The sequence below is a fragment of the Genypterus blacodes genome, unplaced genomic scaffold (assembly GCF_046128005.1).
Source record: "Genypterus blacodes isolate CSIRO-AG114 ecotype Tasmania unplaced genomic scaffold, CSIRO-AGI_Gbla_v1 ptg000156l_1, whole genome shotgun sequence".
In the NCBI taxonomy this organism is placed as follows: Eukaryota; Metazoa; Chordata; class Actinopteri; order Ophidiiformes; family Ophidiidae; genus Genypterus; species Genypterus blacodes.
The window spans coordinates 9,112,286-9,126,914 of record NW_027466957.1 but is presented as its reverse complement, the minus strand read 5'-3'; the positions used below and the strand labels follow the sequence as shown (position 1 = coordinate 9,126,914).

At 46.0% G+C, this 14,629-nt stretch overlaps 1 protein-coding gene across 1 annotated transcript; it reads right to left on the bottom strand.

Annotated features, from left to right (window-relative positions):
• Nucleotides 1-241: 241 nt before the first annotated feature.
• slc9a8 (solute carrier family 9 member 8) lies at nt 242-14,628 on the bottom strand. Its single transcript, XM_076166800.1, has 16 exons — nt 14,278-14,628; nt 13,624-13,802; nt 12,492-12,572; nt 11,535-11,593; nt 6,441-6,524; nt 5,566-5,667; nt 5,328-5,362; nt 4,908-5,051; nt 3,190-3,328; nt 2,986-3,091; nt 2,768-2,884; nt 2,606-2,688; nt 2,400-2,511; nt 2,090-2,310; nt 1,611-1,757; nt 242-1,410 (listed from the first exon to the last, which is right to left on the bottom strand). The coding sequence occupies exons 1-16, from the start codon at nt 14,505-14,507 to the stop codon at nt 1,300-1,302; spliced, it is 1,950 nt and encodes a 649-aa protein (XP_076022915.1). The 5' UTR covers nt 14,508-14,628; the 3' UTR covers nt 242-1,299.
• Nucleotide 14,629: the final 1 nt, after the last annotated feature.

Sequence of the window (14,629 nt, the reverse complement as noted above, 5' to 3'; positions counted from 1 at the left end):
GTGAACTCATACAGCAGTCCAGTTATCATTGGCCGCTCCAATGACATCACAATAAACCATATAATCTAATTTAACTCTAATCTAATCTAATTTATTAACACGTGGCCTGACGTATAGGTTAGAGGATATTGCACCGTGTGTTAACCTTTTCATGGATTCTGACTAATCTGGCGCCCGGTCTCAGCTCCACAGTGGCATTAAAACCTTCTCGTCTTATCCACAAATCAAATTCAACAACATGTAATGTATCACTTAAGTTTATTGTATTTTGAGCATCATTTTTTAAAAATCCTACATTGCGCATAGATCTTAAGTATAAAAGCATTTATCCCACCGACAACACATAGAAACATCTGATTAATAAATATAAATAAGTAAACACAAAGTCCTTCACAAATATATCACATTCCCACTTCCCTCACATTAATTGGTGCATATCTTAATGAGACGCAAAGTAAAAATGAAATAGTGACAGGAAAATAAACATGGATAAGAACAAAACAATACTTGAAAGATAAAAAGAAATTGTGGATATTCATACTGATTTATGATGAATGATTGAATCCTCTTACAGATGAGACTGTAGTGTTTAACACGTGCATCACTACATCCTTTGAGTTAAACGTGTTGAGTGAATACAGTGACAGAAAGGTGGAGACCAGAGAGATCAAAATCTTGCTCCAACAGAAAGGAATGCAAAGGAGCAAACTGTGGGTCGGGACTAATCCAGCTCCATTTCCTCCACCGAAAGGAAAGACAATCGACTCTCTTCCCACGTAGCAGCGAACAATGCAAATGTTAACAGAAAGAGTAAAAAAAAGGTGCCCTAGTATTGCTTACACAGGAAACGACCCTCTCAGATTTCCTGCTCCTTCTTCACACCTCAGAGGGATCAGAGGTTTCCTGTCCTCTGAGCCCTTTCTTTCAGGAGGAGGAGAGGTTCACACACGCATGCATGCACACATTACAGTGATGCTTCCCCTGCTACTATCTATGTGGCAACGACTTCAATTTTCACAGACTTGAACACTTCTTCTGCTTGCAGCGTCACAATGTTCAGATCCAGTTTTTTGCTTGTGCAGTGCAATGATTTGACACATTCCCTCCCACTCTGTATGCTAAAACTCCACAGTGGGCACCGGCTGAGGCTCGTCTCTTGACACACACACTTGGCAGTTGAACACACGAGCGCATGTGACTCACGCTGAAGAGATTACTTGTCCCCTCCCCCTCCTCAGTCCAGGACACACAATGTGCATTCACTTTTTTTCCAAAATGAACTGAAAGCGTTTGTTCAGTTCACAGAAGTTCGGTTTCCTCCTCATCCTCAGAGCCGGACGGCCCCTGGCGAACCTCCTCGTACCACTTGTTGGTCAGAGTCTTCATCTGGTTTCGGCCGTGCAACAGGTCCTGACATGGGGGAGAGAACAAATGAGCGCTTTTACGCAGGAATGAAAGTGTCAACAAAACCTTACACAGCTTTGTAGTAGATGGTATGAAGTACTGTCAGCTTTAACACATCGGACCAGTCATCATGTTCACAAATGAGTTTCCATGTCGACATTATGAACCACATCCCTCAGTCCCCCATCTCTCTCTCTCTCTCTCACCTCCTGTGTGAGTCTGCGGGTGAAGAAGGGATTAAGGTACTTTGCATCAAGCCACATAAAGCCCTTCAGATCTTGTCTCTGGTAGATGTGAGCCTCGTACTCCTCCTCTGTCAGCTCCGATAGGTGCTCCGACTCGATGGTGTTCCCCTGACGGAAAGAGAAAAGAAGAAAGGCTCAGGACGGTCAGATGACATGGAAAGAGACAGACGGCGGAAGAGTGCTGGGAAACGTCGAAGTGACAGAAGAGAGGTGGGTGTGATGGAGTTTACACCGCACTTTGTAAAGGCAGAGGTGAGAGGGGAGAGGGAGGGAATTACATCAAAGGGAGGAGGAGAGGAGGAAGGAAAGTGGAGGAGTGATAGATTTGGTTGGTTGAGCTCTGAAAGACTTCGAACAAACACATAGAGTACACACAAACACACCACAGGCCTGCACCAAACTGAATGTTACAGTTTACTGGACACGTTTTCGCCCGTTACCATTTTCTCTGTTTTGCTGAGATTGACGTCTTTCTTGTTCTTGCGCCGCGATTGGCTCTCCTCTATGTCCATGATGCGGATGAGCGGCATGGTCCCGCCCCCGAGGAGGAGGATGGTGAAGAGCACGATGATGATGGTGGTGGTACCGATGAGCTGCCGTTTCTCTATCGGCTCCAGGCCCAGATGCAGACTCAGAGCGTAGGGGATGGCTCCTCGCAGCCCTGAGGGGAGGAAAGGGGACAAAAAGGACTTAGGACGGACAAAACAATCTTCGTCAAAAAGGTTTTGCTGGTTTACTGCATCGTCTTACCGCTAAACCACATGATGAACATCATCTTGGGCGTGATCTTGTGATCTCGGAAAAAGTTGAGCAGGAAGGACAGTGGGAAGATGTTCACCGCTCGGCCCAGGAGAACCAGGAACTGGACCAGGACCAGAGACAAGTGCCGTCACAATGACGTCACAGAGGACAGAGGACCTTAAGCCTTTCTGATAAACATGTATACGGGTACTTACTATGCACCAAAGGACGAAGGAGATTTCAAATTTGTGAGGGAAGCTGAAGATGGAGAGGCCGAGGAAGGCGAACACACACGTCTCTGCAGGGGAAAAAGAGCGTTGAGCACGACATGTGGAAGGTGTGGCAATCTAGGGAGTGTGTGCGTGACAGATACTGACCGCACATGAAGGCCACTGTGCGCAACGTCTGCTGCATGAGGATCTGCGTGACAGGAGACAAGTTGTGATGTGTGTAGTGGGACATCACAATCCCTGAGAACAGGATGGCCATGATCCCTGTGGATGAGAGAAGAAGAAGAACACTTCAGTCTGGGTCGGCTCAAAGATGGACCTCATTCCTTTCACACGCGTATGTGCAGGTGAATGTTCACACACACCAGACAGCTTGATGCCCTCAGCCAGGCCGTACGGCAGATAGGCAAAGATGATCATCATGCCAAACTCCAGGGAAGGAGTCTTCCTCAGGTCAAAGTGTTTCAGAAACTGATCAGTGAGTTAGGGTAACAAAACAAGATACAAGGTAAGACACACACAACACACAACACACACACACAACACACACACACACACAGTTTGGATACAACAGCAGAGATGAGTCCTGTGAGGGTTCCCAGGGCAGAGGAGCCAAAGAACATTTTGAGGAAGTATCCCAACGCCTGCAGAAATGTCTCCCAGGCCGTTATGGAGCTGTCTGAGGGGGAGGCAAAACCTTCCGCCGTGCTGAAAGAGTGGTTAGAAGAAGAGAAGGAGGAGGAGGAAGAGGAAGAAGAAAGTGACACAAAGCAATTGAGTTAATTTGTTGTAATACATCTACCAGACACTAGAGGGCAGCGACAGCCCACTATAAAATCCAACCATCATGACGTGGTTAACACATGAAATAGATGAGCTGGGTGTGAGGGTGTAAGGGTGTGCCTGGTAAGGCAGTGTGTTTCCTGTTGTGTGTGCAAGTTCACGGACGGAGTGAAGACTTTGCTGCATGACACATGATGAAATGCAGTCTCACCGGTCTGTCGTGAGCCTTTACCGCTGTGACGGTGTAATTGACGTTGTAGTGATACACGTTGATAACCAGCGAGACAGACAGCAAGACAGACAGCAGATCGTAAACGTTCCTCAGATTCTTAGCCGTTACTAAGGAGCTGATGAGGGCAGGCGTTAGTGGTGTGGCTGTACGAAAAATAAATGTAAACAAAGTCAAATGTAAAAGAGCTGTGTAAGCAAACCGAACCCGGTGAGGTGTTAACAGCCAGCCAAGTGCCAAAGGCCGCTCAGCCAATCTATTATTAATGCATTCATTTACTCTCCAGGGCCGTGCAGACACTTGAGATGGCTGTGTGTGTCTGTGTGTGTGTGTGTGTGTGTGTATCTGGGTGTGTGTGGAGCCACGGACAAAGCCCAGCGAAAAAAGGCGAGCAAGGAGGCGTGTCTACACTGACACACACACAAAGATGATCCTGCTGTTTCTGTTAAACTGGCCAGTCAAGATTCTGCTCCTCAGGGTGTGTGGGGATGTGCATGTGCATGTGCGTGCGTGTGTGTGTGTATATAAAACATCACAGAGTCTGATGACTTCACTTCAATGGAAGAAAGCCGGGACAATGGAAAGCTGATTTTCTAGTTTGCGTTCAACAGATCACTGAGGTGAGTCCTGTAGGCGACAGGGAGACAGGTTAATGCACAGATCCGTCTTCCGTCACCATAACGACCCTAAAGGCAGGTGGCCCATTAACCCACTGTAAACCCATGTGGCGTGAGAGAACACTTCTCTCATTCACTCTCAGTTCCGTCTGGTTAGAGAGGTGAGAAGTGTGTAGCCTGTGCCTGCGTCTCTAGCGCAGTAAAATAGGTCACTGGTTTGATTCTCCTGCTCTGCTGCAGCAAAACCAAGACAAAAGTTCAAATGGCGGAGGACGCCTGATTACACCCCAGCTGACATTTACAATGGTAATGGCGCTGTGTTGCTGTGCGATGAGTGAGCGCTCGGTTGAATAGCGTTCGTATGTTTGGCTCCTCTGCACTGTAGCGACATTTACAGGCACCGAGGGCAATTAGCTTCTCCCCCGAGGGACAATTAAGCCTGGGAAGGATACAGAAGAAGAAGAAGCCAAGAACACACTGAAGGCAAAAAGGCCAAACACGTGTTATGTTTGTAGGTACGGAATATGATGCTGATCGGCCATCTGCATGAAATCTCAGTGGACAGGCGGCAGAGGAAGGCGTCCGTGTGTGTGTGTGAGTGTTTGTGTGCGTTTCATGTTATAGGCTCTTTCTGCTTGTGAGCGACTGTGAGTCCTACTTTGTGAGGACAATGGAGACGGCGTCGTTGAGGATGCTCTCGCCGAACACCAGCATTTGGAGCACCGGGTCCACGTTGAGGGCGTTAAAAATGGCGATGGTTGCCACGGGGTCCACGGCGGAGATCAGCGAACCGAAGGCAAAGCTACGGCGGAGAGAAGAAGAAGAACGAAAGTGAGATCAGAGGATCAACTGTAGGCCGGTAATGGTTGGCTGTGTGCACACAAAACAAAAAGACGCGTCAACACAACCACAAATCCCTTCTGTCAATTGTGCGTGACGGAAAATATGACAACCACAACAAAACACACACACTAATGAACCCACACACACACACACACACGCGCACACACACACACACACACACACACCGTTGTAATCTATGTGGTAAAACAGGATAAGACAGCGGCGGCACACTCACCTGTCAGTCATGGTCATCTTATAGATGACATCAGCCTGAAACACAATCAGATACCACACATTGAGATAAATCACATCACCATCCATTAGTGATAGTCACATGAAAAGAGGAGTTCATATGTTTCTGTAGGTATGTGACATAATATCATGTGAGCCGTGTCCGCACACACACTTTTGCTCTTCACACAGAAACTCTGGCGATGCCAAACTTGTTCGGCGAATACTAGGAAGGACCTCACCTGTCCAAGGAAATAGATTCCTCCTCCCACGATGAAGGCAGAGATAGCTGTGCCGATCACAGCGAACAGGGAGATGGAGCCGATGTTCTGGAAGAAATTACCCTGAACACACACATGCAGGCGATGAATGATCTTAGGTCCAATGACCAAGAGCTACAGTCCATAAGCAGAGCCATTGAAAGAAGGCTGTGAGTCAAAGGAATGGTTAACATGATTTGATGTCCTTGTTAAAAGATGAAGGCAAACGATTCCCAAGAAGCTCTTTATGATCATTTAAAAAAAATAAGGAAGTGAATATCATATGTGACATTTTGTGTTCGATTCCTGAAATCTGTAGTGAAAACACAGGTCAGTGGTGTTTACAGGGACAGGATATGAACACATGCAGACAGACCAAATGCAAACTATCTGTCAGGACAGGAAAAACTGGAAAAACACAGAGAGCAAAGAGTCTGGCTGCACAGGAGCGGCGTCACGCTGAGAGAGTGTGTGGTGTGTGGTGTGAACGCCCCCCCCCCCTCCTCCGCCCCCCCCACAGCCACCAGGGGGCACCCAAAGGAGAAAATCACAAACTTGAAGAGCCTTTGAGTTCCTCTGTTCTTGTTTTTGCTGCAATTTCACGATTGAAGTCGATAGAATGTTCCTGCTCTATCCTCTCCCACGTTCACACTCAGGCCCCATAAAGGCTGGAGCAGGTACACACACACACACACACACACACACACACACACACACACACACACACACACACACACACACACACACACACACACACACACACACACACACACACACACACACACACACACACACACACACACACACACACACACACACACACACACACACACACACACACACACACACAAGCATACCTTATGCAGAGAGTATCCAGACTCAAAGATGATGGGCGGCAGCAGCAAAAGGAAGAACATGTTTGGTCGGAACATCTCCTCCTCCTTTTGGAAAAGCACAGAGACAAAGATACAATCAGCAAATCAAAGAGTCTAAACATCATCAACACATCAACACATGTATCAGTGCTCAGTAGTGAGTGTCAGTATTGGGCCAATCTGGAAATCCATCCAGTTAAACTCAGCAGAAGATCATCACAACACTCCGGCCGCTGCTTTACAGGGTAATATCTGTCACATTTACAAGCACAGTGGAAAATATGAAGTACAAATATGAATTACTTTAACAAATAAGACATTCGATCAATGGTGGACTAACAAAGGATAGATAAGTGTTTCTAAAAGTCACTGATCAAGATTGTATGCCTGCATTTAGCTGATAAAACGCCTTAAACTGTGCTGCTATCCTTATCTTTGTCATGTGAATTTATTTTATTGACTTTTTATACTGCTCTTTATTTGAATGCATACATTTGATCTGTATTTAGTCTGCTAACTGGAGTGTATTGCTGCCAAGCAAAGTGTCATTTGGTTTTATTGGCCAATGACTACACAACGGATCTTATTTTATCGTAATCCAAATGCAAATCCCCACGCCTGGTATGGAACAGGAGCAAACTACACACAGATCTTTACGGTTGTAGGACACTCAGCAGCGTGACTCGTGATCAGGTGACCACGGGGAAGGATGAGGAGGGAAGGGATGGCGCGCGCGCGCACACACACACACACACACACACACACACACACACACACACACACACACACACACACACACACACACACACACACACACACACACACACACACACACACACACACACACACACACACACACACACACACACACGACAGAGACAAAAAGCCTAAGTGAGTGTGTAGCATCTCCACGGGCCTGCAAATTGAGTCATACAAGATTTCTTACACAGTCTTAGTCTATATGTTTCTTTCCCTCTCCCCCTTTCTCTTTCCTCTCTCTATCTCTTCTGACACAGACACACACACACTCACAATGGTTCCCACAGTAACACATGGTGCATGATGCACAGACACATTGGCAGCAGCAGCGTAATGCACATGATGCCTACGCCTGCTCTGGGAGCTCGGCCCAGTCGGCTGAGAAACAATGATTTCATTTATATCACTGAAATGATCAGAGCGCTAAGGTCATGGCGCGCGCGCGTGTGTGTGTGTGCATGCGCGCCCGTGTGTGTGTGTGTGTGTGTGCGCACGTGTGTGTTTATGTGCAAATTATGTTATACATGGTTGATTAAGCTAAGAGGGTATTGTTCGCTTCCTAGCAACACCAAATCAATGTGTGGCGAACCATATATGTACTATATATGTGTGCGTGAATGCATGTGTGTGTGTCGCACAGAGGTTCTGTGTATAGGGGAAGATATTTTGGGATTGTGGGTGCCACTAATATTGTTTCCTCCTCTCTGAAAAGAAGAAGATCTGAGTCATTGTGTCAGGGGAGCCCGTTCTGAACAGCCCCGACTCTCAACCCCCCGAAAATACCCACTCATAGATGGAGGTGAGGACAATCCCCCCGTCCCCCCGTCCCCCCCCGTCTGTGAAAGCTGAGCGCACAGCAGCTTCACAATGCCTTTCCCCCACAAAGTTCAGCTGATAGAAAACATTTAATTAGCTGTGGAGTGAATTTGGCTTTACGCCTACTGAGAGAGTACAGAAAGCTCAGAGAAGAAACAAAGTGCTGCTGCTGCATACACTCAGTTTGTGTTTAAGCAACTGCGGTAAAACAAAACTTCTACTCCATACATTTCCCTGTGTCTTTCTATGCAAACAGCAGGAATAACTCTGCAGAATAGTTTTCTCCGCCTGTCCTTGGAAAGTGTTTTCATGTGTTTTGAATTATTTTCTTTTGTATTCATTATATATGTGTGTGTTTTGTCTTCCATGAGCTACAGGATGCTGTTATTGTCTCAAGGTAATGAATAAAGCACCTACCTATCTATCCATCTATCTATCTACAAAAAGGAAATGTTGAGCTACCAGAAACCAGCTATTTTGGGATGCGAACCGAAACATTGTGAAATGAACGGTGAATGAGTGGAGACACCAGGATTTTAATGAAAGGCTGTAAACACAGAGTTTGGAAGGCAAATGGTGACGCTGGCCAGCATTGTAGGTTTCAACAAAGAAACCCAAACAGCTGTTTGCAATTGTTTGGGTTGTTTCTTCTCAGGAATGTGTGTACATACGCTTACTGTGTTCGACTCGCATCTTACCGACTGCTGTGATGGATTTTTAACACCCGTTGGTGAGACAATTTACATTATTTAGTCCTTTTACCGGGAAGAGTTTGTTGACCTGGGCGAAATCTAAGCTTAGCTTCACCCAGGACGTGAAATCACCTGTGTGAATGTGAAGCTCCTTTGTGCCATTAAGGCTACAAGCTCTTACATCTAGGTCAAGTGTAAGGGCGGGTCCTATACAGCCTATACATGAGGTACTGGTATAGTGGAGTAAAAGGCTGAGCGCTGGCTTCGCTTGTCATATTATGCATTCAAATTTCAGGAAAAGCAGATCAACAAGGGGGACGCTTTTAGGTTACAGAGTTTCTTGACCTTTATCTCCTGCACAACGAACCTTAGAGATGAAAGGTCGGTGATGAATATTCACACCTGGGACAGACGAAAGCGGGCCACACATGCATTACACTCTGACATCTACAGCTTAACGCCTGCATGCATGCATGCACACGTTCTATGGTCGTAATTGAGAATTGCTGGTTTGACTGAAGCACCAGGCTGAGGCTTGTATTTGCATTTCTGCACAAACAGATCGTTTAGATTGAGCTGATTTTGCACTACCTCTCACCGAAAAAGGGAACTAATAAAGCACAACTGGAAAGAGGCCGCATGGAAATATGCAGAATGAGAGGGAATAAAGAGCTTCATGTAAAGAATGATGCAGGAAAAAAGCAGAGGCACAGATCTTATGAGAGAAGGAAAGATGAGATGTGTAAGACAGAAACCAAAGGAAGGGCAGACTCTGGGGAGGATCTAACACAGAGCTTGAACTAAATGAGAGAAGATGACTGTCAGAGATAAAGGGAACACAGCTAAAGAAGGACAGAGAAGTGTGTGTGAGAGAGAGAGAGAGAGAGAGAGAGAGAGAGAGAGAGAGAGAGAGAGAGAGAGAGAGAGAGAGAGAGAGAGAGAGAGAGAGAGAGAGAGAGAGAGAGAGAGAGAGAGACATGCGAGTACGGTGTCCCTTGAGGCTCAGCAATGACAGTGACATCACATGGGAAAAAGCCTCCTGAAACCACAATTAAAATGACTCTCTCTCCCTCTCTCCCTCTCCCCCCTCCCTCTCTCTCGCTGATGTGTGAGAGATCTATTAAAAGTATGTGCTGCCCTTTAGGGATGAAAACACCACTGTGGCCACAAAGGGAAGGGATGGGCGTAGATAATACAGCACAGAGATGAACACAAGAAGAAGAAGATGTTCACCTATGTTTCTCTTCTGCGCTTAACCTGAGAGATGAATTGCTTCTTGCATGCTACGTCTTAGCTGAGCTGATATCGCTTGCATGAGTGTCAGAGCACGGGGGTGAGGGATACGGAACAGGTGAATGGTAGAAGAAAAGCACAGGAGGGAAATGCCTCACATACACTGCATTGCACTGAGATCACTACAGATAGTAAAAAGCAAAGAGGATTGGAGGAAGGCAAGTCCGAGCTAGCGATGCTACCAGATGCTGCTGCCTGAAGGGTTTGTACACAGTGGTGAGGGGCGCAGTCCTACAGACATGCTGGCTTAACCAAGTGTGACAGGGTTAGAAGCCTACTAGCTGAAGGAGAAGGGCCGACGTTATAGGTAGAGACAAGCAGGGGGTTATGCATAGTTTACATTAAGCAAATGTGACAAAAACAGGCATAACGAGTGGCAGAGAGCAGAGAGACGGACGGACGACACAAAGCCTAAAGTGAAGACCTCGAGTATGCTGATCACATGAACCAGACAGTCAGTTTGACCAGTGGCTGTGTTACTCACTGGACAGGTTACTTTGTACATCCTGCTCTTAGACATGCTCAAAAGCAAATAGGTCAGACATCATGGAGCATTGCAGCATGGCCTAGCTATTCTGAAGTCTCCAAGGGACCATAAAGCATCAAGCATAGCTACGCCCCTGCACTGAAGCTGAAGCTGCAGCATATGACAGCAGAGCTCAATCAGGCTCAGCACTGAGATGCCTGATGTAGCTGTGTAGTGACAATATGACACAGAGGTGGAAACGTGAGCAGGTCGAGAATCCAAACTGTGTTCGCTGGTTCCACACAATCGCATAGAGAGATAGCAGGTTCACAGGACGGGGCAAAAGGGGGAAGGGCATCGGGGGGCTCTGGTTACTAGGACCGATGACTCAGCAACACCCTGGGGCCCCGGGGAAAGGACAATAGGCCCCTGTGTATAAGAAGCATTGACACAACCTGTCCCTTTTTTCCTCCCACCCCACTCTCTCTCTATCTCACTTGTTCATTTGTTCTCTCACTGGCAGAGAACAAGGAATGTTAATTAAAGGCTGTGAGAACCAGGAGGAAAAGAGGCGGGCTCAACGGCAGAGAGACAGACAGATAGACAGACAGAGTGTGTGTGTGGGTGTGTGTGTGTGTGTGTGTAGAAAGGTAACAGAGTGAAGGTGGAGAGATGGGTTTTTTGGGAGGGGGGGGGGATAAATGCATTAGCAGGCTGACAGGAAAAGAGACAGATTAGGATCTGCAGCACAAGGAAGGGGGAAAGGCAGATGTGTGGTGGTTTGCGTGGGGGATTCCCAGAGAATTTGGCGTGCAGAAGCGTACAGTACATCATACAAGCACGGGAAGAAGTGGTCAGACACGCTCGACTTTCTATTTATAATGTGCAAACAGTCAGGACTCAAGAATGCAGTGGGGGTAGCCTTCTCATTTATACATTTGGGACATTTCTGAGCAGAAGACTGTAGTACATAACCTGACTGTATGTGCTAGCCTTGCCGCCTAGCCATAGACAAAGCCACAGACTGAGAGGAAACATGTGCAACTGTACCTTCCAATTGGCCAGTTCCTGGAACTCGATGATCTTAATGAAACCTCCCATAAGGATTCCTAGAGAGAACAGGAAGACGGTCTCAACATGAAAATCAACACCACTTTGAATATTTCACTCCCACATAGAAAACGTTTCAATTCAACCAAATTGACCATGGAGTGCAAACCTCAGGCAAAGTGCTACTTATTTGGTTAAAAGAAATCTAAAACTATATTTCAGGCATAGATAAGATGAGACGACTATTGTCCGAGTTAAGATCTTGATAGAGTCCATCAGCTCTGGAACGCATTCATTAAAACAGAGAGGACATCGCAGAGATACCTAAAGGGCAGAGAAAGAGAGTGGGCGATACGATCGGGAAAATGACTAAAAGCATCAAAGCAGCCAAACAAAGCCCAGATTTACAGGCCGACGGAAGACGAGCAGCAGACGACAAGAAAGAGGAGGTGAAGAGGAAGGAAGAACCCATCCTTCCTGACTTATAAGCAGAGTGTTATCTCTGTTCAACAGTGTCCTGTGCTGCGTACGCAAGCAAGACACAAGCTTTGTCTCACACAGGTCACGCTAAAAGGGAAAGATCTGCACGGTCAAGATACATGAGGGTCACCGAGTTTATGTAAACAGAAGGCCTCCTGCATGTGAAGAGGGAGACAATGGAGGAAAATGAAGTGACCTGAAGTGGCCTCGCACAAGAAGATAAACCTTATCTAACCTTCTAGGCTTTGCTTTTATTAAAAGACACACACTTGCCTTGACTAAATGAAAAAGAGTATTTTTAGGGTCAGGTACAGATGGTTTTAGAATGCACTCTCACACACGTTAAGCTTAAGTGAGAGAGGAGGGTGAAAGTGAAGTATAGTGGCCGGCTCCAAAATCAGTGTCAACCTTATTCCTAAATATAGTGAAACAGGACATTTAAGAGGGAGACGTCCGTGTTACATAAGAAGTACTCACCAAGAGACACCACTGCTACACTCTCTGGAAGAAAATGCAGCTTGAACTTGATAAGAAGGTGCACCAATATGATGCAGATACCTGGAGGGGGACAGCAAAGACCAAAGAGTGAGTATTTAGTGCAGAGTCAATTCACACAAAACTGGTTTCCTACACGTGAAGACTGGATAGGATGAAAGGATAAGAAAACTCTGACTTAAGTCTATTTATTTTATGTTTTATTTGTGATAAACAGATTGTGCAAATTATCGTAGTGGGAGATGGGAGACATGATGGATGAGATCATTGCAATTTCAATCTACTTGTATTCCACCTCAGGTTCTACGTATAATGTTTAACAACAACAATATTATTAATGGTACAACCTTCCTTCTTCCTCTCTGTCTTTCTTTCTCCTCTTCCTCCTCTTTCTGTATATGAAATGATCTCCAAAATATCCTACAATTGTGTGCACCATGTCATGTAAAATGTTGGCTTCAATAAAAACAAATAGCAAAAGAAATAATCAGTTTGCAATAGTATGTTAAGTATTGGGATGCATATCAGCGTAGCAGCAAATGTGTCAATCATAAGAACGTGTTTACAGCAGTGCAGTGAGAGGTCAGATACTTAAGTGTTTTCTCTCAAAGGAAATGGCTGAATTGAGGAATAGTTACGGCACTTAGAGGAGGAGATGAGAGAAAAACAGGGATAAGAGTGTTTGCAGGAGGAGCTACTTCTCAAGTTAAATCAACAAAGTCAATGAGTCAAACTGGTAAAAGTTATGCATGATTCATGACACCGTCTTCATCTAAACCTTAAAGTGGCTAGTGGGGATTGACTTGTAGTACACTAAAGTGCATAATGGGCTCTTTGTGTGTTTGGACATGCACTCCACTCTCAAACAAACACATATAAACGTGTGACCACATCCTTCCCCATTATCTACACCCTTCATCATCCTGCCACAAGATTTGGAAGACAAGCATATTAAAGTACAGCCTTTGTCATTTGATGATTTCCTGTGTGTTTGGGCAACAATGGTGTCTGTGAGCACTTGGTCCTGACAGAGCAACGAGACAGAGAGAGCAAGTCAAAACATGTAGAGAGAGAGAGAGAGAGAGAGAGAGAGAGAGAGAGAGAGACCACTGACCGATAACCAACAGGCTGAAGAATATGGTCATCCCGCTGGACTGCTCTTCTTCTTGAGCCTTGACCCCCGTCTGCACTGGAAGAATGGGCTTAGGGGTCGGGGGCGACAGAGTGGTCGCCTTGGCTGCCGGTGTGGAGTGGAGGGTCTCATTGCTGAAGATGTCAGTGTCATTAGCCTTGCTGCAGGGAGAGAGACAGAGTTATACTAAACAACTGAAGTGGATCCACAGCAGCCTGCCCTGACATTAATGATGAGGGATTAGACCCAAATGACATAAGGGATGAGTGCGCTGTGCAATAAGTCAATTCAGGACAATTGAGAAGCAATTTCAAGAGGTTTGTCCGACAAGTTTCAACTGATTGTTGTTACTGCTGTAACCCTCTGCTTGTTTTGTGTCAGCCTCTGTATAAACACCTGTCAACACGTCAGTCAGAACATTAGCTGGTCCCTTAACCCATTAGCCTGATAACACAGCTGAATTTGGAGATATTCACTCTTAGTTTGTATTCACTCTTTGTCTTAGCGGTGTTCAAACTGCATTATTTGACTGGTTCGGTTTAGGCAGCGTTGCATTATTTGTTATTAGCTTGAGTTAGCTTGAGTTAGTGTTACTCTGACGTTAGAGCACTTAAACCGACATGTTCTAGTTCAGACCTGGAAGAATGTCCGTCCTTCTGTGGGTCGTTTGCATCGTGTCCATCTTCATTCTCATGTTTTATTGATGTTTCCTGTGTTAAAAGCGGACGCTCCACGTCCCCTCCGTCTTGTTTCTCACCGAGGTCCAACTTGCCTGTCCTCTCCACTCGCTGTGTTGCGCAGAGGTTTACAGACAGCAGCAGCAGCAGGACAAACAGCGACAACACTCCACAGCTAAAGCCTTTCATGTTAAAACAGCGCGTTCAAACACGAATGCGACGTTTTAGAATAAAATATCTCCAACAGTTCCATGTCCACGGCTCCGTCTAGCTCCTGTTGACACACGACTCCACTTCCGTGTCAAGCTTCT